The 22,940-nt window shown below is 37.1% G+C and overlaps 6 protein-coding genes across 7 annotated transcripts; 2 read left to right on the forward strand and 4 right to left on the reverse strand.

Moving 5' to 3' along the window:
- Positions 1 to 51: 51 nt before the first annotated feature.
- Positions 52 to 945, forward strand: LOC114523721 (DNA oxidative demethylase ALKBH2-like). Its single transcript, XM_028544737.1, has one exon. The coding sequence runs from the start codon at positions 104 to 106 to the stop codon at positions 908 to 910; it is 807 nt and encodes a 268-aa protein (XP_028400538.1). The 5' UTR covers positions 52 to 103; the 3' UTR covers positions 911 to 945.
- Positions 946 to 1,158: 213 nt separating this feature from the next.
- Positions 1,159 to 2,393, forward strand: LOC114523767 (zinc finger SWIM domain-containing protein 7-like). The gene is made up of 6 exons (XM_028544796.1): positions 1,159 to 1,246; positions 1,395 to 1,428; positions 1,486 to 1,645; positions 1,797 to 1,875; positions 2,156 to 2,181; positions 2,263 to 2,393. Exons 1-6 carry the CDS (start codon positions 1,159 to 1,161, stop codon positions 2,368 to 2,370), a joined length of 495 nt encoding a protein of 164 aa, XP_028400597.1. The 3' UTR covers positions 2,371 to 2,393.
- Positions 2,394 to 2,407: 14 nt separating this feature from the next.
- Positions 2,408 to 4,747, reverse strand: LOC114523640 (replication factor C subunit 5-like). Its single transcript, XM_028544623.1, has 11 exons — positions 4,696 to 4,747; positions 4,503 to 4,567; positions 4,255 to 4,391; positions 4,053 to 4,132; positions 3,905 to 3,978; positions 3,663 to 3,822; positions 3,467 to 3,548; positions 3,260 to 3,389; positions 3,077 to 3,154; positions 2,938 to 2,992; positions 2,408 to 2,856 (listed from the first exon to the last, which is right to left on the reverse strand). Exons 1-11 carry the CDS (start codon positions 4,728 to 4,730, stop codon positions 2,742 to 2,744), a joined length of 1,011 nt encoding a protein of 336 aa, XP_028400424.1. The 5' UTR covers positions 4,731 to 4,747; the 3' UTR covers positions 2,408 to 2,741.
- Positions 4,748 to 4,995: 248 nt separating this feature from the next.
- LOC114523857 (RING finger protein 10-like) lies at positions 4,996 to 10,495 on the reverse strand. The gene is made up of 22 exons (XM_028544899.1): positions 10,115 to 10,495; positions 9,475 to 9,680; positions 8,994 to 9,196; positions 8,721 to 8,811; positions 8,568 to 8,625; positions 8,304 to 8,365; positions 8,144 to 8,208; positions 7,881 to 8,020; positions 7,727 to 7,788; positions 7,566 to 7,625; positions 7,441 to 7,485; positions 7,297 to 7,360; positions 6,876 to 7,112; positions 6,726 to 6,781; positions 6,510 to 6,587; positions 6,289 to 6,406; positions 6,020 to 6,142; positions 5,818 to 5,940; positions 5,613 to 5,650; positions 5,443 to 5,509; positions 5,211 to 5,351; positions 4,996 to 5,127 (listed from the first exon to the last, which is right to left on the reverse strand). The coding sequence occupies exons 1-22, from the start codon at positions 10,203 to 10,205 to the stop codon at positions 5,033 to 5,035; spliced, it is 2,223 nt and encodes a 740-aa protein (XP_028400700.1). The 5' UTR covers positions 10,206 to 10,495; the 3' UTR covers positions 4,996 to 5,032.
- A 1,661-nt stretch (positions 10,496 to 12,156) lies between these two features.
- Positions 12,157 to 15,184, reverse strand: LOC114523768 (mediator of RNA polymerase II transcription subunit 19-like). Its single transcript, XM_028544798.1, has 8 exons — positions 14,130 to 15,184; positions 13,523 to 13,651; positions 13,407 to 13,440; positions 13,095 to 13,191; positions 12,794 to 12,890; positions 12,437 to 12,489; positions 12,286 to 12,342; positions 12,157 to 12,195 (listed from the first exon to the last, which is right to left on the reverse strand). Exons 1-8 carry the CDS (start codon positions 14,422 to 14,424, stop codon positions 12,157 to 12,159), a joined length of 801 nt encoding a protein of 266 aa, XP_028400599.1. The 5' UTR covers positions 14,425 to 15,184.
- Positions 15,185 to 18,026: 2,842 nt separating this feature from the next.
- On the reverse strand, positions 18,027 to 22,582 carry LOC114523859. Of its 2 annotated transcripts, XM_028544901.1 has the most exons (8): positions 22,393 to 22,582; positions 20,772 to 20,819; positions 20,446 to 20,616; positions 19,855 to 19,899; positions 19,457 to 19,567; positions 19,234 to 19,326; positions 18,964 to 19,086; positions 18,027 to 18,469 (listed from the first exon to the last, which is right to left on the reverse strand). In XM_028544901.1, exons 3-8 carry the CDS (start codon positions 20,510 to 20,512, stop codon positions 18,456 to 18,458), a joined length of 453 nt encoding a protein of 150 aa, XP_028400702.1. In that variant the 5' UTR covers positions 20,513 to 20,616; positions 20,772 to 20,819; positions 22,393 to 22,582; the 3' UTR covers positions 18,027 to 18,455. The 2 variants fall into 2 exon arrangements, with proteins under 2 accessions (XP_028400702.1, XP_028400703.1); XM_028544902.1 differs by lacking the exons at positions 20,772 to 20,819; positions 22,393 to 22,582 and having other exon boundaries at positions 20,446 to 20,626.
- Between the last annotated feature and the right edge of the window lie 358 nt (positions 22,583 to 22,940).

Here is a 22,940-nt window from a genome sequence, read left to right on the forward strand (position 1 = left end):
TCACGCGAGACTTTTTCGTGGGTCTTCGCGAAATCACCAGCAGAGCCGTAGAGGTCCATATATAAATTTTTGGTTTGAGTTATGTCCGTCATTGCTTACGCACATGATTGAAAACTATTTTATAAAGACCAGCAAAAGAAAACGAAGTGAGGAAAATGAACAGGAAGTTGAACAGAAACCCAGGAAGATACCAACCAAAAATGACACCCTTCCTTGTTTGGAAGAGCCACCCAAAATCACTGAGGGCTGTAGTCACCACACCCAAATTGATGTTTTCTCTTTTTTGAAATCTCTGCCTGAACTGCAATGGCAAATGATCACAGCAGAGAATCTGAACTTGGCCTATTCTATAATGTTTACCAACAGCCAGGCAGATAGGATTTTTAGCTATTTGGAAAAGGATGTTGTTTATGAAAATAACAGCAAAGTTCAGGTTTTTGGAAAATGGCACAATGTGCCAAGAAAGCAAGCCTCGTACGGTGATGACGGATTGAAGTACACATTCTCAGGAAGGACTGTTTCTGCCAAGCCATGGACGCCATTCCTCAAGGAGCTGAGGGATATGTTAGCCACGAAGATTGGAAAACATTTTAATTTTGTGCTCATTAATCGATACCAAGATGGTAACGACCACATGGGTGAACATAAGGATGATGAAAGTGAACTCGTTAGTAGGAGTCCCATAGCCTCACTTTCGTTTGGACAAGCAAGAGATTTTGTTTTCCGTCATCAGGACTGTAGGGGATCAAAGGGTACAAGAAAAATTGATCCGGTGAAATTGAACTTAAAATCTGGTAGCATATTGCTGATGAATTATCCGACCAATTCCTATTGGTACCATTCACTCCCTGTCCGAAAGAGGTGTCTTGCACCAAGAATTAACCTCACATTTAGACAAATGCATTGTTGAATTTCGTTGAAACAATAAAATGTTATGGAAACTTGTAAAGTCACTAAGACAACTTTGCTACTTAACTTTGTGTGGTTTGGCAACGGTTTTGGGGAATGGGGTTCCAACATGGATGTCCCCAGAGTCTTGCTTAGGCGCGCCAAGTACAAGACTCTGGGTTCTAGAATGCGCAAAAGCAATGCGCCTATACCGCGATTTAAATGTTTCGAATCAGTCATGGTTTAGCGCAATGAAAACGTGCCTGCAAAATGACCCAAGAAAATGATAAAAACCTACGAGAAATTGCTCAGGAACTTCTGAAAGAAATTGCTAAGGAAGCCAAGGATAGTGGAGAAGGTAAGCTTCATATTAAGAGGTCATTTTAAATAAGATTTATCTTGATTCAAGTGAATACAAATACCAAATTTTTGTCTCATATCTTTACTCGTTCGGAAGACGGCCAATACGCTATTGAAGTGCTATTGAAATTTTTATTATATTTTAGAGAAAAGTGTGCCAAGCGATGGATTGTTATCAGCGTAAGATAAATCGATTATCTCAATGAAATTTAATCGTTTAACCAAGTATTCCAACAGTAATTTACTTGCTACTGGAGTAATGCAAGAAACTCTGAAACATTTATATTTCAATAGGTTACGTGTTGTTTTTCCACAAACATTACCGCATGCATTAAGTTTGGTTGATCAGAATTGTATCACTAAGGTTAGCTCTCCCAGTGGTAGAGAGCTATTCCAGGTGAGTTGTTAGTTGTTCAATGTTATTTACAGTCTGGCCTGTTATACTGTTGTCATTTTATATTCCACCAATATGAAGACCATCATCTACCAACTATGTGTGACTCACTAAATGTATTTCACTTCTTAAATCTTAAACCAATATCATCCAGGTCGAAGGATCATCAGGAAGAATTTATAACTGTCTTATGTCATCAGAGTACTGTACATGTCCGTCTTATACATATTATGGTAAGTACCATCCAACCTAGTATGATCATCCTATGGTACGTGTACTGTACATCTTATACATATTATGGTAAGTACCATCCAACCTAGTATGATCATCCTATGGTACGTGTACTGTACATGTCCGTCTTATACATATTATGGTAAGTACCATGCAACCTAGCATGATCATCCTACGGTACATACTTGTGATCTTATGTACAAAGTAAACTACACAATATAATTACCAGTACAAAAGTGATTATATTACTTTGTTTTACCATCATTTTTCCACTTCTTGTAGTCCTAATGAAAGATGAGATATTAATGGTAAGCCTAAAATTAATATTATTGCTGCTTCATGCAAATAATAGCACAATATTTACCAATTGCTTTTGTTTCTTTATTCAGTGTAAACACATACTGGCAGTTTACATTGCTCAGAATCTTGGAACTTTTGATCAAAGAGAAGTCAGTGATGAAAATTTCTTTGACATCTTAACTGACGTGGAATCTTGAAGAATTTGTGCATGTGGAGATAGAAAGATCTTTTTGTACTTTCTTGTATACAACTTGTCATTTTAACAGAGAGATTTCTTTATTTATCTAAATTTGTAGTGATGTAGAGTGTATAATGTAATATGTTGGTTGTTTCTAATAGTAGACACCATATTGTTAGGTATGAGCTTGAGAGTCTATGACAAACCACATTTTGCTCCTAGCATAAGGTAACTGAGTTATACTCTATGATTCTAAGCCAGCTGTTTGTTGACCACCACCATGACTGGTACCAGGTGATTCATTTTGCTTAAAGTGGCTCTCATATCAGTTCCATAATACAATGTGAAATGAAATGTTCTTTGAAACTGAATTTAATTCACAGTTGTATATCATCCACTCTCTTCTTCGTCCATTTGTTTTGTGACCATATCTCTTGCAACTTGGAAAGCTGCCAGTAAAGACCCGAGCTGCACTTTTTCCGATGTTCCTGATGCCAGTCTGTGCCTGAAAAGTAATTGAGTTAGACAGAACAAAAACCTCAAAGTTACTTGTGTAGATGTACAGGATAAAATAGTTATGACTCACTCAATATCTGCCATTTTATCCAATAAATGCATTCTCACACTTGCTGGGAACTCCACTAAATTTAGATTATAAGAACAGTTTAGCAATAGAAGGCTGCTTTAAAGGTGGATCACCACTTTACACTTTGGATCTTACCTACCTCTATGTACATAAGTATGAACCTCGGCAAGTATGTCATCCAAGGCCAGGCCTTTCATTGTTTTTAATTCCATGATATCTTTGTTTCATGAATTAAACAAAACCGGATAAAAATATTGTAATATATAAAAACTACGCCTGTCTTAGCATTCAAGGAAATACTAAAGCCTTTCAGGGAGGATACTATGATATGCTGTTTTGTAATCTTCGTTCAACAACCAGTTGACCATATTAGCCACATCATTTCTCTGCGGTTTGCCCGTACATGTGTAGATATTCTCTTCATTTACTTTGTCAAATGCCAGTGAAGTACTCTGTAAGAAAAAATGTACACTAAGTACTGAATTATATCATCTATAGATTATTCAAGAAATTTTTTAAATAGTTTTACCTGTAGTATATTCAAAGCTTTTCTCATATCACCACCAGATAGCCTTACCAAACTTTTCTTCCCATCAGCATCAATGTTGATGCTTGAAAATAAAATGAAATCGATTAATCGATTGCTTGTAAATGTTAAAGAAGCTTCACAAACTAAATTCTCAACGCTGGCAAACTCTTCTTACGGTTAAAACTGTTGGTAGTACCTTTCATTTTGGATGACATGATCAAGTCTCAAACTCATTTGTTCTGTATCAAGTGGACCAAATCTGAATCTTGTGCATCGGGATTGTAATGCTGGAATAATCTTGCTGAGGTAGTTACAGATGAGACAAAATCTTGTGTTTTCGGTGAATTTCTCCATTACTATTGAGAGAAAGCTATAGGTTACATTCTTGTCAAGTCAAGATGCATTACCCAACAAAAACATAAAGCGCCTAAGTTGCACCTCTCCTCAATGCATTTTGAGCATCAGTTGTCATTTCATCCGCTTCATCCAATATAACCATCTTGAATCCAGACCTGCAAAATATGTTTGAAGTCATTTATTGTAGGAAATAGGCCTAATAATTAAATCTTTGTCGATTGCCACTTACTTGAAAATTGTCCTTGTGCTTGCAAAACTGAGAATGGATCCTCTAACAATGCCTATTCCTCTGTCATCTGAAGCATTTAACTAAAGGTAAATGATCAAAGATCAAGCTACAGTCAATACTATTGACATTAATACACCCACAAATATTTATTCTAACAAAGCCTGGATATTTAACTTGTTAATAACTCTAATGCAATAATCACCTCCAGAACCATAGATCCAAATTCTTTCTTTGTATAAAGTTGTTTGGCAATTGCAAGAATTGTTGATGTTTTCCCAGTACCAGGAGGACCATAGAACAGAAGATGTGGAAGTCTATCTTCTTCTATGAACTTTTGAACTAAAATAAAAAGTTGACATTTGTAGTCCATCGAAAATGGTCAAAATGAGACAGTAGGCAGAATAATATGAAATAGAATTGTGTCAAATATGTGCAACTCTGAACTCTTACTTGTTTTTATAATATCTTTGTGAGAGATAAGTTCATTGAGATTGTTTGGTCTATATTTCTCAACCCTGGAACGAGGTAAAAATATAGAATTGTAGTGGAAACAAAGGTCACTAGCTACAGTAGGCCAAGCTGCTCTACAAACAAAATTCAGTTAATGTATATCAAAGCCCCCTCAGGAAATTGCAAAACATACCAGGGCAAATTTGCTGACTCCTTTTTGTCGACCATCTTGGAAGAATTTTCCCGCCTTTCCCCGCACTATTTTACACAGTACGTCGTGTTATCGCATTATAAAGAAACCTAGGAACATACATCTTTGAACAATTCTTTGAGGACGAATGAATGAAAAATCCTGGGTACGAGTTGACTTGTGCCATCATTCACAATACCCCCCTCCCCATGGAGAAATCAACCCTCCTGGGCCCACCCCTGCCCAAAGGGCGAAAGTGGGTCATTTCTAACAAACAACACTATTTCAGCAAGCTTTCTGCTGTTAACAATAGTAAGGTTTATATTTCTTATAGTCAAAATTACAATTTTGCGGAATTGCCTGTACTAAATAAGAGTTTCTTTTCTTTTGCCTTGCTCCTTTTTCGCCTTTCTCTTCTACTCAGAGTTTTGCTTTCTAAAAAAACAGTTTAAAGATAAACCATGCGATATACCATGCTAAATTTACTCAGATGCATCATCATCATTTAGGCATCCTACCTTGAGAGACATCTGGAATGTTCAAGTTTAGATCAGCAGCCATCATAAGGGCATCTGTAAATGCTGATTGAAATGAAGGAATAGGCTCACATTCATCTGGTTCTTGATCTGAGCTCTTGTCATTTGCATCTGCATGAGATCCTAGAACATATGCGAAAGCAAAAGATTATAAAAGAGGACCCTTACTGGACTTTTAGGAAGAACAGTTTAGAACTGACAGAGCTTAACTAACCTTCAGACTGAGTCCTTGTTTTTTGAGGTGGACATCTTGGAGGTGTTGGTTTACCAGAGGATAATGCCTATGGTACATAATAGAGATAAGATGTTAATAGTTCTGTTAAGACTGAGGGAATAAGATGATTAACCTCCCCCATTCAAATACAGACAGTGTCTGTGAAATACCTTTGCAAATGAGGCACCAGACACTGCACTCTCTTGACCTATTAAAAATAAAAATTTTCAAGATATCTGTAGTTCCAAGCACCTTACTATCTCTGACTGACAGGTCATTTGATCCAGAATGATATATATATATATATATATATATATATATATATATATATATATATATATATATATATATATATAAGTATACTGAAAACTATACCTGTCCTCCCACAGGACCATGGGCCTTGGGCTGGAGGGGATGATGAAATCCAGACATTAGGCCCGGAGCCAACTTGCTGTGGAAAGTCTTTTTCACTGTCCAGGTTTGGTGTCTCTATAGCAACTGAATGATGGATTTCAGTATTTTACAGGCTCAAGATTTTTACAAATAGCTACATATACATAACAGATTTGTTTCATACCACATTCGTTTCGCTGATGTTTTGTTCCAGTGAAGGTAGTCATCTTGGATTTACATTTATTGTCATGCTTAGCTTCCTCCTTCGCTTTCTTCTGCCTTTGTAGATGACGTTTACGTATATCATCTGAAGAGAAGAACAATGAAATTAGCAAGTGAACAGTGTGGTTAGTTATTGGGAGCCAGCACTTGGTCACTATAGGAGAATACCTAAACTATGTTACTTATACTGGATAACTATTACATCATTGCTCTACCAACTTTATTATGTACCTTTGAAATATTGCAAAGTCTCCCAAGACACAGTCGGTGGTTTTAAGTCTATTTCGCATATCGCAAACTCGCAGGTTAGCGGCAGGTGACGGAGGTAGCGGAACCGACGACGTAGCTCCTAAAAATAAACATGTTTTGATAAGTGCAAGGTTTGAAAAAATTATTCAATCAAAATTAAAGAGAGAGAGAGATGGTAATTTAAGACAAACTAAAAGACATGCCTCAGTTTGGGTGTGGCATTCAATTTCAACAATATCTCCTTCAATTGTTTGTGGACAGTTCTCCAAGCTTCCATATTCCTATAATCATATCAGAAAAATTGCATTCAAGCTAAGAAACAAGTCAACCCAAACACATACAGATTTTTCAACTGGTTGCACCCAGCACTTAGAGAGACAAGCAAAGTGGTTAAAATAATACAAGAAATAATTCTGCACCTTTATTAAACATCTGGCATTTACTGGATGAAGAAATATATGTTGGCCATCCTCAGCTGAAACAAGTAAAAATTGTTATATACAGTAAAGAAAATCCTACCCTATGACAATTTAATCATTTTATAAATGCCATGGTTAAAATGCACTCACCTTGGTAAAAATAATAGAACTGAGAATTTTCAGAGGATAGAGAGGAGCATGTGGAATCATCAGAGGATATGGAGGTACGACCATGGACATCTTCACCACCTGGGTTTTCTACATGGACCTCACCACTTGAGTTATCTACAGGCCTTTCACCACTAGCAGGGTTTTCTTCACCACTGGCATGTTCAATATCATCCATACATCCATCATGTGTACCCACAAGACTATTCACTTCACCAACTAAACAGTTTGAGATCAAACAAAACCTAATGATATCACTCTCAAGATAAATGTACACATTATAAATGTACACATGCAAGCCTCAATAGCAAGGAGCCTGCATGCGATGAAAGTATTTTCAATGAAAGTATTGCAGATCAGCTCCCACCACACACATGACTCAATATTCAATGAGCAATCTTACCATTATCACTGTTGTTAATCTGTGGTTGCCTCTCACAAATTTCCAGTAATTTTTTTTCCTTTTCCTGAAAGGTACAAATGCAAAAATTAAACAACCAACAAATTGGACTTTGGAAATGAAACACTAAAATGATAATATTTGTACCTCAAATTGTTCAATGGCAAGTTTAACATATTCTTCTTCTCCAGACTAAATTATGAAAATATTGCAGATTTGAGAAGATTTCAAACAGTTGATGATGACAAGTCAACACACAAATGCAATAATACCTCATCATCAATAACACCAATCAGCTGACTTTCTAATTCAGATTTTTCTTTTGCCATTATCTGAAAAATAAATTGAACATTTAATCAAGGTAAAACTGATGTGCAGCTCGCTACAAGACGATGAAATGGGAGAAAATGCAATAGCACCATGCTTTAACTACCTCATTTAGGACTTCCTCAGGTGATGCAATTAACAGCTTTGAAAACTGCATTTCAGTTCCATCTGTTTAAAAATACATGATATACACAGTTGAGGTTATTTATGAAATGTATAATAGATTTTAAAAAATACAAAATGATAAGCAAGATATCTACCAGGTGAAAGGTGGGGTATTGATGTTCGTTCCTCCCATTTCGATGTTGGCATGGCAAAAACAGAATACTTTGCCCTCTTCATCAATGTCATTGTTATTTGTTGACCAATGTTATGAGTATGGTCTGAAACAGCCATGACACTACAGAAAGAAGAAATCAAAGTTACACACTCCAAATCTATGAATTATATCTCCGGATTGTAAAAAGGCTGGAAAAGTTTATACATTGACATATACCGCTAAATTTCAACTATTCTACTAAACCTTTTCAAGTCTTTCTTGTGGACTGCCTCATAACAAATAGGGCACTTTTTCCAGGTTTTTTCACTCTAACATGAAAGGAAATGTTTTAAGAGGGATTCATTGATTAAATTTCATATTGAGGAGTGCAATGGTATTCTGTATTATTTGAAATATTATTTACCAATGATAAATAATGCAAGATACATGACCAGCAATAGATATGACCACATCTTGTCATTTGTGCTTTAAAAAGGATGGGATAAGTTAATTTCAATGTTAACAAGAGTGAATCAATTATCATAGGTGAGGGAAAAATGGGGATGTTTAGGATCAAAATAGCTCTTAAACAAAGGACAATATAGGAGGGAAACCCTGCCAGGAAGCCTTCAAGTTGTGCTAGTTAAATCCAAAGCCACATCTCTATGTGCAGACAGCAAACACTTACCAGCAGTTGGTGGGTAGAGACAGATAGGACAAGATGGCATCTCTTTACATCTCACACGCTATAGAATTATACACAACCTGGTTTAATTACTACAGTGGCAAAAAATAAATCAGAACTAAAAGGCACTATTTTTAATTTAGACAAAGCATATACCACTTGTTCGATCAATTCCCAATCAACAATCACATCAGGATCAACCAAATTCACTGCATAATCACCATTCGCCTGGACCACAAACTGACAACTAAAGCAAGGGTAAAGAAATATAAAAGTAAGAACCAACATTATCATTTCTTTGATCTAAATGTGTTAGAATGTGTTTGCATGTAGATAAATTAATAAAATTTTTGCAGGATTTCTAAACCAAGTAATGAAAACTATGTTATGTTGATCATGCTATTCTACTTAAAAATGCCAACAGCATACTTGGCTTGCAAGAACTGCTCCTTATTGTATTGATTCCACTTTCCGCTGACTTTTCTTCTATTCGTCCACCCATGGTGATGGTGGTTTTGTTGAAGTGGAGCGTACGTAAAATTCAGTAAATGATTCAGAGATGTGACATCTTTCTTTAACGGCGTCACAGGAAAATCATAGTCCAGTTGCATTTCACCATCCTGCACTGCCAACTAAATAAGTATGGTGGATCAGCTCAATAATTAATTGTCAAAGTACCATTAACACTTTCACCACCAGTGGTCTAGACAGATCGATAAGTGATAATCGGAAATCAAAAAACGAAAATCTCTGTCTTTGGCGGTCAAAGTGTTAATGGTACAATGTTCAAAAAGTATTTTGCTTTGCATTAGCATTTAAGGAAGAACACAAAATTTCAATAGATACAGTTCGACTATGATTAAAAATTTGTCCATACATCAATCTACTCTACACTTCGTCTGATGCTTACCGGGTTAAATCTTTCAGTCTGCCTTAATGCTTTTGCTGGTGGGTGTTTATAGGCAAAATTCCCTTTCCTTTGAGAGTTTTGATATCCTTTTGCCCGTTCCTGGGGAGGATTTCTTTGGTTCGTTCCCAACGGAAATCCTCCTTTTGAAAGCTTCTGTGACTTGAGTTGACCATTTTTAACCTTGGCCAATGATTTGGGGGAATTACCTAAAAATAAGTTCAACATGGTCAATACTGTTGAAAATCTAGAAAATTTCGCTCACATGCTGTACCAACCAACCATAGTGCAGTTTTAAAAATCTGAAATTGGAACCATGCAGTCATTCTAACAATGCTCAAATGATATATCACAAGAACTTAGAGCTAGGCAGACTTTACAAACACAAATTCTTGGAGCAATTAAACAAAATCTTGCCAATCCAACTACAAACAGGGATAATTGCAAGTGAACACTGAATAGATCTGACTTGTTTTATGTTACTGAACCAGCTTTTAAAAAGCAAAAAATAACTACTCTAAAAGATTTCTATTAAGATTAACCCTTACGGCGTCGGATACAGCATTGGCCATAGAAATGTACGATGCAATTCAGCAATTGTCATCTTGACGTACAAGCAAATGAGATAATAAATTATAACTACCTTGGCGTTGTGTGGTTGGTGAGTTGTTCATTGTTCTGGAAGGGCGAATGTACTGATTTGCTCCTTCCATATTTTGTAACCCGTCTCCCATACACTTGTAAGTCCAACGACTTGCGAGTCTTTGCACTTTCAAACACTGCAAACATGGCGTTCAGCATTCCATAATTTCACACAATTAAAAGATGGGTCAAAACGTGTAATTCTTTTCGCCGTTTGTATCCTTTTTGGATGTTTTGTGAGTTAGCGATATGAGGATTCGAAGGAGCGTAAAAATGCCCCGTCGAAGATAAAAATACTGCCCAAAAACAGGGCAGAAATATTCGAAAATAAACCAAATCTTTGCGTCTCTCTCTGGTGGTGCAAGAAGAACCAACTCATTAGAACTGGGTGCTAGTGATTCATCAGTTGACGAACTCTTTACGAGCGTTCACGACAGCTTCCGTACCAAGACGAATCAAGGCTTCCACGGATGGGGAGGGGGAAGGATGACTACCCATTTAACACCAGATGCTGTTACCTTGTAGCTCTTCCAATGTTGCTTGGATCTATGCCCCCTTGCAGGCTTGCATCATGAACTCCCTTTCACCCAAACAGCCTTCTCTTTGTGGTGATAAATTTTGGTGCATCACCATAGGTGTTACTGGAACCTTCTTCTGCGGTTACGCCCGTGGTACCTCCTTTCAATTTGATGTTATTACCTCCTTCTCAAGTTGATTTTGAGAGGAGGTGATTAAACACCGCTTCACAGAGAAGTAGTTTATAATTTGACCAAAACTAACAATGTTTACTCTTCGCTCTTTTCAGTTTCCTTATAATATATATCGACTACAGAATTGACGACATTTAGAATATATACAATATAAATTACTAACTATACAATAATGCATATTGCTTAAGTTAAGAAATAATATAGGATATCCACCTTGGTGTCTGAGTGCTTCAACGGTTAGCATTTTATATCCGACATTATGAAACCGCTCACCATTGCCTAGTTACCACTGTCCTGATAATGTAAGCATATAGAACGTAACAATGGTAACATGGTGAACACCACAAGTCCAGAACACCATTTAATGATTTCAGGTTTGTATATTTTAACCTCATGCACAGTTAATGTTTCTATGTGTAAACTAGATTTACTCTAAAAAGACTCTTGTATGATTTCCCTGGCCAAAACAACGATGATTATAAATAATTGTTCCGTTGTCCAGGACTTTGAACGATGCAGATAACTTTTTATCATTTATCAAAACTCATATTTTATGCATTCAGTCATACAGAAAACCAGTTGTGTACGAAATCTGGACGCTGCAATCTACCATATAGTGATTTCTATAGTTGTTTTGATTAAATATTTTTGTACCTTTGTATTTGTTTAACCCTTTAAACAACGATGGAGGAAATCACTATTCAGTGAATAGCAGTATTCAGGCTTTGTACAACCTGCTCATATACACAATTGTCAATCTGTTTCATCTGATCCACCCAATTCACAACTTTGGACAATTCACATGCCTGCTCGCGTTTTAGTACACTACCACAACAGGAGCTAGATATTTGAATCCTCCAAGGTCGATTGAATGGCGATGATGCATTGAAACAGCTTTGAAAATTTGGCATGTACCACAATCCACATTGAATATGTCGAACAAACTATTCCCAGTACTAAAGAAAGAGAAAATATATCAGACAACGAACGTTATAAAAAGTGTGTGTTTCATATCTTGTTACAAACATACTTCCACATCCATTTTATAGACATTTCACGTCACACAGCTGTACTTTCTGTTTTGTCCTTGAACAACAAAAGAAGATAAAAATATTGGGTGATAAATTTGTAAAATAATGTTTCTAACAAGTTTTAGTAATAATGATATCAAGAATTTGAAATAGACAACATTTTTTTCAATGCAAACATGTTTTACACGCTTAATTATAGTTTCGTCAAAAACATGTTTACAATAAAAGATGTTGTTGTCATGTTTTTCAAGTGCTTAAATGCTCTTGTGCTGATTAGATGTTATAATTATAATCTATTTGTTTCAAGAATCAAGATGTAGAAGATCTACAAGCTTGTTTAGCTAAAAAAATAACACACAAAGAATCTCATAAGTTCCTCTAACATCTGGTTGAGTTCTTTATTTCAATCATTTATCTTAAAATATACTTACTTTTTTCTTTCGTTTTTCTTTTTTCTTCTTTTTCTTCTCGCCATCTTCGTGTTTCTTCTGCAAAATATTGTCAAGGTTACCGTGGTTCGTTTGAAATTTGAAAGAAAACAGAGAAATTCTTGGGGAGTTGTTTAGTATTAGATATACTCACAGACTTCTTTGATTTCTTTTCTGTTGGTCCTTCTTGAACTTTTGGTTTCTCTGCTGCAAGAATAACTATTATTTACCTATATATAATTAAGCATATACTTCCATATACTACAAAAGCATCACATTTCTTAACATTACAGAATACCAAATTACAGTACATTACAATACAAAGCAAAAAGAAAAACAGCCACTTGAAATATCCCTTTGTTTTGCTAAACCAATATTTTGGTAAACCTGGGGTCCCGTTATTTTAGGTTTGGAGCTTACATTTTTGGGAAACTATGTTATATATGCTGATAGAAGAAATAGTTGCTATCATTAGATGCTAAAGTTTGACTATCATCTCAACAAAACCAACCTTCCGTTTTGCTTTCGCTATGTTCTTTCTTGTGTTTTTTGTGCTTGTGTTTTCGCTTAGAAGGCTGCTGATTGACAAACTTGAACTGATCTGGGACCTTGGAGCAACAAAAATATTCGATTATACCAGCATTTGAGAAATATAAGTTTAAATGAACAAATTCAAAAATTCCCCTGAAAAATATTCCTTGGTTGAGTTGGTTCTACTTGTGAATAGGATGATCAAGAGCAAGAGTTATAAATCAGGAAATCAATTGAATTCTAACTACGTAGCAAGGATGATAATTATGGTCAATACTTACTGGACCAGGATTTAGTCTAAATCCCGCTAGTTGGTGGCCTGATAATGGCACAAGTTCCTTCCCCCCAATAGGAGGCTTGTTTATCAATGCTTGAAGGCTATATAAAGTTTAGATAATAGTGTTAGTCAGTGTGTATATTGATATGAATATAGTATATCTACTTTCTGGATAACAGCTCAAGATTCTAGGCAGGCAATCACTACCAGCAAATCTTCATTATTGATGAGATAGTAGAAATTCTGGCAGGTTTGCAATATTTGTTATTTAAATCAAGAATAGAGAGGTTTTTCTTCAAATAAAGTAAATAATTACCCATCATTTGGCATTCCTGGTACATCTACAAGACCTATAAACATCAAGGTGATAATTAATAATTCAAATATGAATTAATCTCAATTAAAAATAAGCAGAAAATAGGAATACAGTACCTGGAAGATGAGTGAGAAATGAACTTAAACTCTCTTTCGTTTTCTTCCCAAAGAACTTTTGATATGCATGTTCCATACCATGTTCCACTAATAGATTGGAGCTTCCTGTCGATCTTACGTCGTGCTCAACTAGAAAGATTGAAATTCAAATTGTTAATCTGTTAGCTAAACGTGTGCCTAAATAAGTGGCACTATCCTGAATATCCCAAGTGGATAAAATTGCCGTCAGTAAAACGTAAAACCTTTCGTTTCGTGTAAACACATTTCCTGACAATTTTTCGCATGATTCTGAACGGACTGAACGAAGAAACCAAAAGAGATCGAACAATTATTAAACTGAATATATGTAATTAATACTTAAACGTATAGTACCTAATATATTTTGAACTTAAACAGTACAAAATACGTTCTATAAATATATATTGAGACGGGATATTTATACTCAAACGTTCATATATGCGGTTTAATTCTACTTGAACTTAATGAATGGCATAGTCGTATTACACATGCGATCGCTAACAAACCAGCCGACAGCAAAGTTATCGCCTTTCCCCTCTTCGCCATAACTGCATAAAATGTTTACAGAAAGATTCCGTTAGTTGTTTACCTTCTCTGTTGTTTTCTAAACAATAAAACTCGGTGTTTCTTGTCTGACACGAAACGTTGGCTCGAGGAGCCATAATACTAGCAGCGCTTGAGTGACATTGCTCCAGATCTTCATGAGGATTGATTGTTTTTCCTTTGGTTGCTGTCCGTTTTCTTGAAGGGGAAAGATTTAGATCATTCGTGGCAGGAAAAGAACTGAAGTTTCGAGACAACTCCATTTGGCCGCCATTTGTAATTGCTTTACCCATCCAGTGAGGAAATGTAAAGTACAGATCAGTGGCCATGAGATACTTCATCTTGAACAAATGAAATGAATAGATCAACGAGTTTCCAAAGTGGTCCCTCTGTCCCAGCTGGTTCCCCTCAGTGAGCTCACTGGTTCCCCCTGAGACCAGAACTGATCTGCGTTAAAGCACTGGACATTGCATATGCCCTTGACCTGGAGTTACCATCAAATTAGGGCAAAGAAAGCGCATATCCCAAATTTTCCCAAGCAGCTAAATTGCATTTTATAAATTCTCAGTCATTCATTGCGAAAATGATATTACCTTATGTACACAATCTCCCATTATTTTTCCTCATGTCTGACAGTTATGACTATCATGCTAATTTACCCCATAAGAGTTATAAGACAAACGTTTTATGGTTTAGTGTACATTAGGATTTTCCAAAATCCCTTGTCAATAAAAGAAAAGCTTTATCACTAGCTTTTATAACGCTCTATTTTGTTTATTGCCAACAACAGAGCAACGAAAAGTTCTGAGTTATTTGGCGTAGACGTTTGGCTTAGACGTTTCAATTCCTGGCTTGATACAGAACAAGTTACTTTTGCCTGTTTCAATTAATCATTTAGAAAGTCAAACTATTGTTGAATTCGAATATAATAAATCGACGTCGGATACTCGACTAAACACAAGTGAATATACGTGCAAAATGTTTAAGAAAGGTAGCTCTTTTAGGAAAATATTCTCGCGATCAAAAACCAAGAAAAAGGTAATAAAATCAAATGGCACATAATATAAAGTTTCCTCTTGTATAGTAACACTGAGTCATTCAGAGACGATCTATACTGGTCCTCTAGGAAGAACAGTTTAGAACTTATAGAGTTATCCAGTATAAATACAGTTAGTTTAGTTTAGATTTCCTTCTGTAGTAACACTGGATCAATAAGAGATGATCCTTACTGGACCTCTATGAAGAACAGTTTAGAACTGATAGAGCTATCCAGTATATAAATAAAGTTAGTTTAGTTTAGGTTTCCTTCTGCAGTAACACTGGATCAATAAGAGATGATCCTTACTGGACCTCTATGAAGAACAGTTTAGAACTGATAGAGCTATCCAGTATAAATAAAGTTAGTTTAGTTTAAGTTTCCTCCTGTAGTAACACTGGATCAATAAGAGATGATCCTTACTGGACCAGTTCTGTCTTTTCAGGTTTCAACTTGTATTAACACTGGATAAGATGTTGCGTTTCTATATTTCATAGAGTAAAGAAGACAAATCTTTTCGTCGGACTGACATTGACAACACTTCATTCCAAGAGATAATCTTGACACAGAGCTATACGCAGCAACCGTACAGCGAAGCTCAAACGAAGGCAATCCGAGATGGATCGACACTGAACGAACAGCCTCGCACAATACGCAAGAGAGAAGCATCGACAAAACCGCGTTTAAACGCAACGGAGAAGAAACACGAGAATCATAACAAAAGGTTAGGTGACGTTTCGGCCGCTTCCAGCAGCAATCGAGAAACTTTCACAACGTTTGAAGGCGTACAGAAAGTCGACGGATGTTTACAAGATAAAAAACCAAAAGCCGAAAGATTTGCAGAGGATTTGCGCGCACAACGGGCGGATTTAAACTCAGTGTTGTTCAAGTCATCCAGTGACAAGCTGTCGTCTGCAAGTAGCAGCGAAGGACAGCCGAGAAGAGCTCGAGACGTTAACGGGCGTGCACGAAACGACAACGTCGTGCCACGGCGTGATCGTAAGACGGAAAGATCTTCAGTGGTCGAAGGTACTACGGTGGAGGATATGGCAAGTCTGTATGGTTGGATTAGGGATACCAACAGGACGGTTCATGATATGCAGAGATGTTTGGTTGAGATCAAGAGTGAAATGCTAAGCTTGTCTGGTATTATGAAGGCTCGCAACGATAATGGGAACAAGGATTCGGGTGAGATGCAAGAAGTTTTTGAAACAGAGTCTGAAAACAACGTACAAAATCGCCAGCCAAATACATCAAAACAAAAACAAGATAAGATGCAACGAAAGCAACAGTCAAAACAACAGGAAAAAGAACAACCACAACAAGCTCAACAACAACAGCGACCACAATCACAACAACAGCAAGAACAGAGACAGCAACAAGAGCAACAACAAGAACAACAGCAGCAACAACAAGAACAACAGCAGCAACAACAACAAGAACAACAACAACAACAGCTACAGCAACAACAACAGCAACAACAACAAAATGAACAACACCAGTGTGACAAACAAGGTCAAAATTGTCAACAAGAAGAGGACATAAAACAACGCCAACAACAACTAGCTACAAATTTGGAAAGTACTCCTATCGATCGCAATGAAACAAACTCGAACGAACCAACGACGAAGCAAAAGAAAGAGCCCGAAAACTCAGAGATGAACGAAGTCGGCCCGGACACTACACAGCACAAGCCAGAGATCTCTTTTAAAATTACACTTGCTCAAGATACAGACTCATCAAAAGCTCGTGCTAATGATCAAGAAAATCAAACAGAAACAAAGTTAGATCTTCCTAACTTGCAAAGCGAAGTGAAAGACCCGAACACTGATCTGATTTCAAATTTAATCGATGTTGAAAACGCTGACCAGAGCAGCTCATTCGAGAGCACGATGTATGAGGAAGGAGCCTGGGTCGAAGACAAAAACGTCACTGAACAGGCGACAGAAGTGGATAGTGTAGCTCGAGAATCGTGTCATGATTATCAAGACGGAATGCCCCGTCAGGGTCACGATGATAATGAACAGCGCTGCGCGAATGTATGTGTCTGCTCATTGGTGAACGACTTGGCGCAACAACTGCATTGTACGATATACAGATTCTTTGATCATTTGGATAGTTTAAACGGCGAAGTCACGCAAAGACAAAAAAGCAAGAAAGGCTGTGGATGCGAGGAAGACACACGAAGCAATGAATACGTTGGATTTCACGGGAACAACAAAGAACACGCATTTGGTTCAAGAGAACAGCTGGAATATAGAAAGGAGAGACTCTCAGGTTGTCTACAGCATTGTATAAAGTGTTGCCTAAAACGAAGTTCATTTCGTGACGTTTCTCTTAAAACAACCACCTCTTCCTGGTTGCTATCAGCCAACAGACACATTTGACAAGGAACGTGCGATCATAGCAGGCAGCAAATGTACGTGTCATTCAAACGGAGACGAACGAAGTATTCATGACATCACCTTAAGCTCGGGTTATATATCTGAAGAGGCCTCGTCTGGGTGCAGTACCCGGTGGGAGAAGGGCTTCTTTCGCTCCGATCCCCGATGGCAAAAGACGTGCGTAAGAGACTGCGCTTCGACATTTCGTAGCTACGGAGGCTGGGGACTATCTGGGAACGATTTTGTTCAACGACATATTGTAACTAGTTCACCCATTATAGCCACCTTAAGAGACTTGAAACCACAAGAGATTTAGTTTGACTTGAAGAGACTTGAAACCACAAGAGATGTAGTTTCCAGTCAATGTAGAGTAATAATGTAGAGTTTCCTGGTTTGTCCGCCTTCAGGAGACATGCATGGCTAGGAAACAACGTTTCCTTGTTTATCCCAGGATGAAACTTTGGTGTAGTGAATATATACATAGAAAAAAACCGAACGTTATAACGTAATAATGTAATAAAAAATAAGGCGTTTCAAATCATCGGATTTTTTTAAATTTTCATTCAAACTTATAGATATATGCCAATTATGCTGTTATTGCTTTTTATTGCCTTATTGAAATTTCGTACCTTGGTTTCAGAATTACAATAAGACAAGCACACGCTGCAAACTATACACTAATACAGCATCGTGCTCGCTTTCAGAATTTGTACAGTTAACATCAACACGATTTCTATGGAGTCTGAAGCCATTCTCAAACAGATAAAAGTTGTTCATGCTCATTCCATGTGCGAATGGCACTCCCTAACTACAATGAATCAATGAATTTACCAAGAATACAAAGACAGATGTTTTTTAAGCACAGATACCGCAGGTTTCTTTGCAAATATCTCGCAGAATTTCTGAGCTTTGACTAAACCTCCATCTTTGCGCATCTAGGGTCAGCGTCTTCTCAGGGCTCAAAGCCTGAAAATGTGAAACAAGTAAAAAATATACTTATATTTCTCGAGAAGAGATATTAATTCCTAGAGGTCCCGTAAGGATCATCTCTTATTGATCCAGTGTTACTACAGGAGGAAACCTAAACTAAACTAACTATCAGTTCTAAACTGTTCTTGCTAGAGGCCAGTAAGGATCATCCCTTATTGATCCAGTGTTACTACAGGAGCAGGAAACCTGAACTAAACTAACTTTATTTATACTGGATAGCTCTATCAGTTCTACACTGTTCTTCCTAGAGATCCAGTAAGGATCATCTCTTATTGACCCAGTGTTACTACAGGAGAAAACCTAAACTAAACTAACTTTATTTATACTGGATAGCTCTATCAGTTCTACACTGTTCTTCCTAGAGGTCCAGTAAGGATCATCTCTCGCTGAAACCACTGTACAAAACCATAATCTAATTCACATGCGTACAATAGGCCGATGCATTAGATATCAGCTCAGTGAAAACATACCATAATCACGACAAGCCCCACAGGTGACAGGACAGCCTTCTCTGGTCATCGCAGTGTTATAGCTGTAATCACAATCTTCTTTTATAGCCTTATTCTTGCACGCTGGACTTATATCCTCGCATTCTAAACGTGCAGAAAACAATGGGAATGGTGTTTGTTCGTACCAAATTCTCGATGATTACCCAGCCCCCCCCCCCCCCCCCCCCGCAGACGTTATTCAACTTGGCAGCCAAGATGGGGTATTTTTGATATCGTTATAACAAGTCATACTTGGGCAATTAGATTTCTTCACATCAGTCGCCTCTTCACCATTCCAACAGCAGCCAAATGGATATTCTTTGGGACACTTCGGAGTAAATGGGGCTAAAATGCCGAGAAAATCGTAGAAGATAAGTGGCGCGGCAAATGATTGACCTGACATAAAACACTACGGAATATGTGTAGATTGCATTCGACTCTTTCGCACCCCGGCAGTCGACGCTGGTATACTTACCACATCCCCCGCACATCCTGGGACACTGGAAAGGAAGATGTGTTTTTCTTGAGCAGTCATCTGCGGTGTATTTCGCGCAAATCGTATCTTCCAGCTTGAAGCAACCATTATCTAAAGTTTTTGAAATTTGAAGCAAGGCACAAACTTTTCCAGAATGACAGGGTATAACCTACTTTCATCTGAAGAAACTACATGGCTCAACTCTTCAAGTAACGCTTAGGGCTTGCTTATTCGTAATTGCATGAGGGAATGGTCATTATTGGTGAACACAGCATTGACCCCTTCCACTCGACTGTAGCCTGAAGGGTAAGGGGTATTTGAACCCCTGGGTATTTGAAGGGTAAGGGGTATTTGAACCTCTCTCCCATGCACCCATATGAATATAATTGTGTACTTACATTTTGGCAATGATCGTTTTGGCTCATCCTCGTCGAGGAAATCCACTAAAGAATATTGATAAAGAAACCTGTGTCAGAATTTTGAAGAACGTCGATTTAAAATCAGAATGGCTGAACATCGGGAAAAAGTAAGTGGTGTATGTTAACCTCTTGTTCCGCTTGAACTACACGAGACGAATTCGTTCACGCGTTGGATGAGCTCTCATACAAAAATGTTAATAAGCCTTTTGAAGCCAAATTAATTTGAATTCATGTGTTAAAACTGTTCATGCATGTTTTGAAGTAGCCGTTTCACCTCGTCTTTCAGGCTCAAAACTATTCAAGATTTACATATATTTTCCCAAACTATTAAGCCCAACATATTTCTTAGTTACAAGCATCTGGTTAACGAAAAGCATGTTCATCAGAGTGAATTTTAGCCTTTTTACACACCAGTACCTGCTGGTTAGTCAATTGCGAGCTAATATTTGCTCTCAGTGGCTGTACCTCTTAAATACTACCGGAAAAATTGAGGGGACTAACAATACTCCTTATACACCCCTACACCCCTTGAAAGCAACAATTGTAGTTAAATGAAGAAACTACACCTACCTGGATCTATGAAGTAACCAGACACCGCTGCGCATATCGTAAAGAGTAAGAAAATTTTAAAATGCATTTTCGGATATAACAAGGACGATTTCGTGGAACGTTGTATTTGGAAGACTTCTTCACCAGCCCAAGTGCAAACCGTTAACTGACCAACGGTCGACGGTTGGGGCGCTTAAATAATCACAAATTAAATTGCTTAATCACCCCGTAAAGCGTTCGTGCGTTAAACTTATGCAAGCAACTCCATTTGCTAAATAGCTAAGTGTGTATGCTTATGTTCAAAACTGAGACATGCATTGTTTAAAGTACAACGGTCTACAACTTACAAACATTGTCTTTGTTTCTTCAAAATCATCGTTAACATTTTAGATTTCCTATTAAAGCAAGGAATGGAAAAAGTATATGAGTAATTTCTATATTCGTTTTATATGTATTGTATATGAATAAACTTAGTACCATGCGGTTCTTTACTTTGGCTGGAAACATAATGGAATGCACTCTCAGCTAATTCCATGTATACAGGACAATGAGCTACAAAATTATAGACTTATAGACAAGGTATAATATACCTGTGGAATTTTGACTTAACTATACCATAAAATATAGCTAAGAGCTGACTGATTACTAGGAGTTGACGAAGGTAAATCAGAAATAAAATGTGTCCAAAGCCATAGGATGTGAAACATTCTTTAACGGGTAGTTTCCACACAAAGATTTTAGTTAATGGAAACTTCGAGATGAGAATTACTGGCTCATCCATGCAAGCGACAAGGCATGCACAGTATCATGTAATTTCTATTTGTTAAACAAAAACAATTATCATTTAGTCCAACCGTCAAATTTAATTAACTTCCTCTACTTTTGAATGAGGTATTCGAAATATTTTCTCGCGTCATCAACTTTAAGTAACCAGTAAAGTAGGATTGTAGTCGTGTGGTCTGTGTTTGACTTGTATAATTAGGTGACAGTTGACTTTCGAGTAAGGTTATAGGTTTATTAGTTCCTGTTCATATATATGAAGTCACGATTTCATGGATTAGATGCTTCAAACTTTGAAAGATGACTGAATGTTTTGCACTGCTGTAGAAATGACAATCTCTTAATATATATATTATAGGCTAACTGACACCACTTTCTACTTACGAATAAAGCCTGTCTTTTGCCATTGCCTTTATTACCTAGCTAGCAGGAATGAATATTCAATTGTCTCCGATCACAGCTGGAACTTTCCACAGGTAAATCATGAGCATTAGGTGGAAATATTTGAGGTAATCGAAATGTCGATAAACGACCAGCTTTCCACCGTTATATATGCTTCTATGCTCAACGAATAAGGATTCACCTTACAAAATTTCAGCTGTGTTCACAGAAATTTTGGTAGTTTAAACGAGGCACAACACTGTATAATCTATAGGCTTTATATAACCTGGATTATCACGTAACGAATTACTCACACATGACACGCAATATTACAAGCGGTCGCGTTGAATGCATCAACCTACTCAATAGACACAGATGATGGGGGAAGTATATTAACGGTTATCATTCCATTATCTCTGTCCTAGTTACATTCGACACGACGAAAACACGACTTGATAAAATACACCTTAGCTCACGTTTCTAGTCGTATTATATATGCCAGTAAAGTTTGAAGACCTTTTGAAGATTTTACCGCAAGGGATTCTGTGAACTCCGCTCAAACAAACAGAAGTATTTGTCTTCAAACTTGAAACGTGGTCGTTTAAATGTCAACGGTTTTTGTCTGTTGTTTTGTCCTTGAACTCTTTATTATCTTAGGCCCACGTTATCCTAACGGTTCGTCGGAATAATTGAAAAACACCCCCATCATAGAAGATAGTATAAGCGTCCGTCAATAGGTCTCCAAAACACGCGGCATAAACTAATTAAATGATATTAAATGTTTGTTTTAAGAATTATCAAACATACGTTTTAAGCGTGCATTTCATCATTTACATGCTGGACCAGCGATTGTCTTTTCATCAGTGCACTGTTGATCTGACTTTTGATTCAACTTGAAATATACTGCTCAGTGGTCTGCCATATGCCGTGTTCTTGCCATTGAACTGCTTGTAGCGATACGAAGAGAATCACTCCAGGATTTATAGCTGGGGAAAGAAAAGTTGATAGAGCAGTAACACTGGAGCTATATGAAGAAAGCTATCAAGTATACATAAAGTTAGTTTAGTTTAGGTTTCCTCCTGTAGTAACACTGGATCAATAAGAGATTATCCTTACTGGACCTCTAGAAAGAACAGTTTAGAACTGATAGAGCTATCCAGTATAAATAAAGTTAGTTTAGTTTAGGTTTCCTCCTGTAGTAACACTGGATCAATAAGAGATTATCCTTACTGGACCTCTAGAAAGAACAGTTTAGAACTGATAGAGCTATCCAGTATAAATAAAGTTAGTTTAGTTTAGGTTTCCTCCTGTAGTAACACTGGATCAATAAGAGATGATGCTTACTGGACCTCTAG

The sequence above is a fragment of the Dendronephthya gigantea genome, unplaced genomic scaffold (genome assembly GCF_004324835.1).
Source record: "Dendronephthya gigantea isolate DGI-Jeju-01 unplaced genomic scaffold, DenGig_1.0 000028F, whole genome shotgun sequence".
Lineage (NCBI taxonomy): Eukaryota > Metazoa > Cnidaria > Anthozoa > Malacalcyonacea > Nephtheidae > Dendronephthya > Dendronephthya gigantea.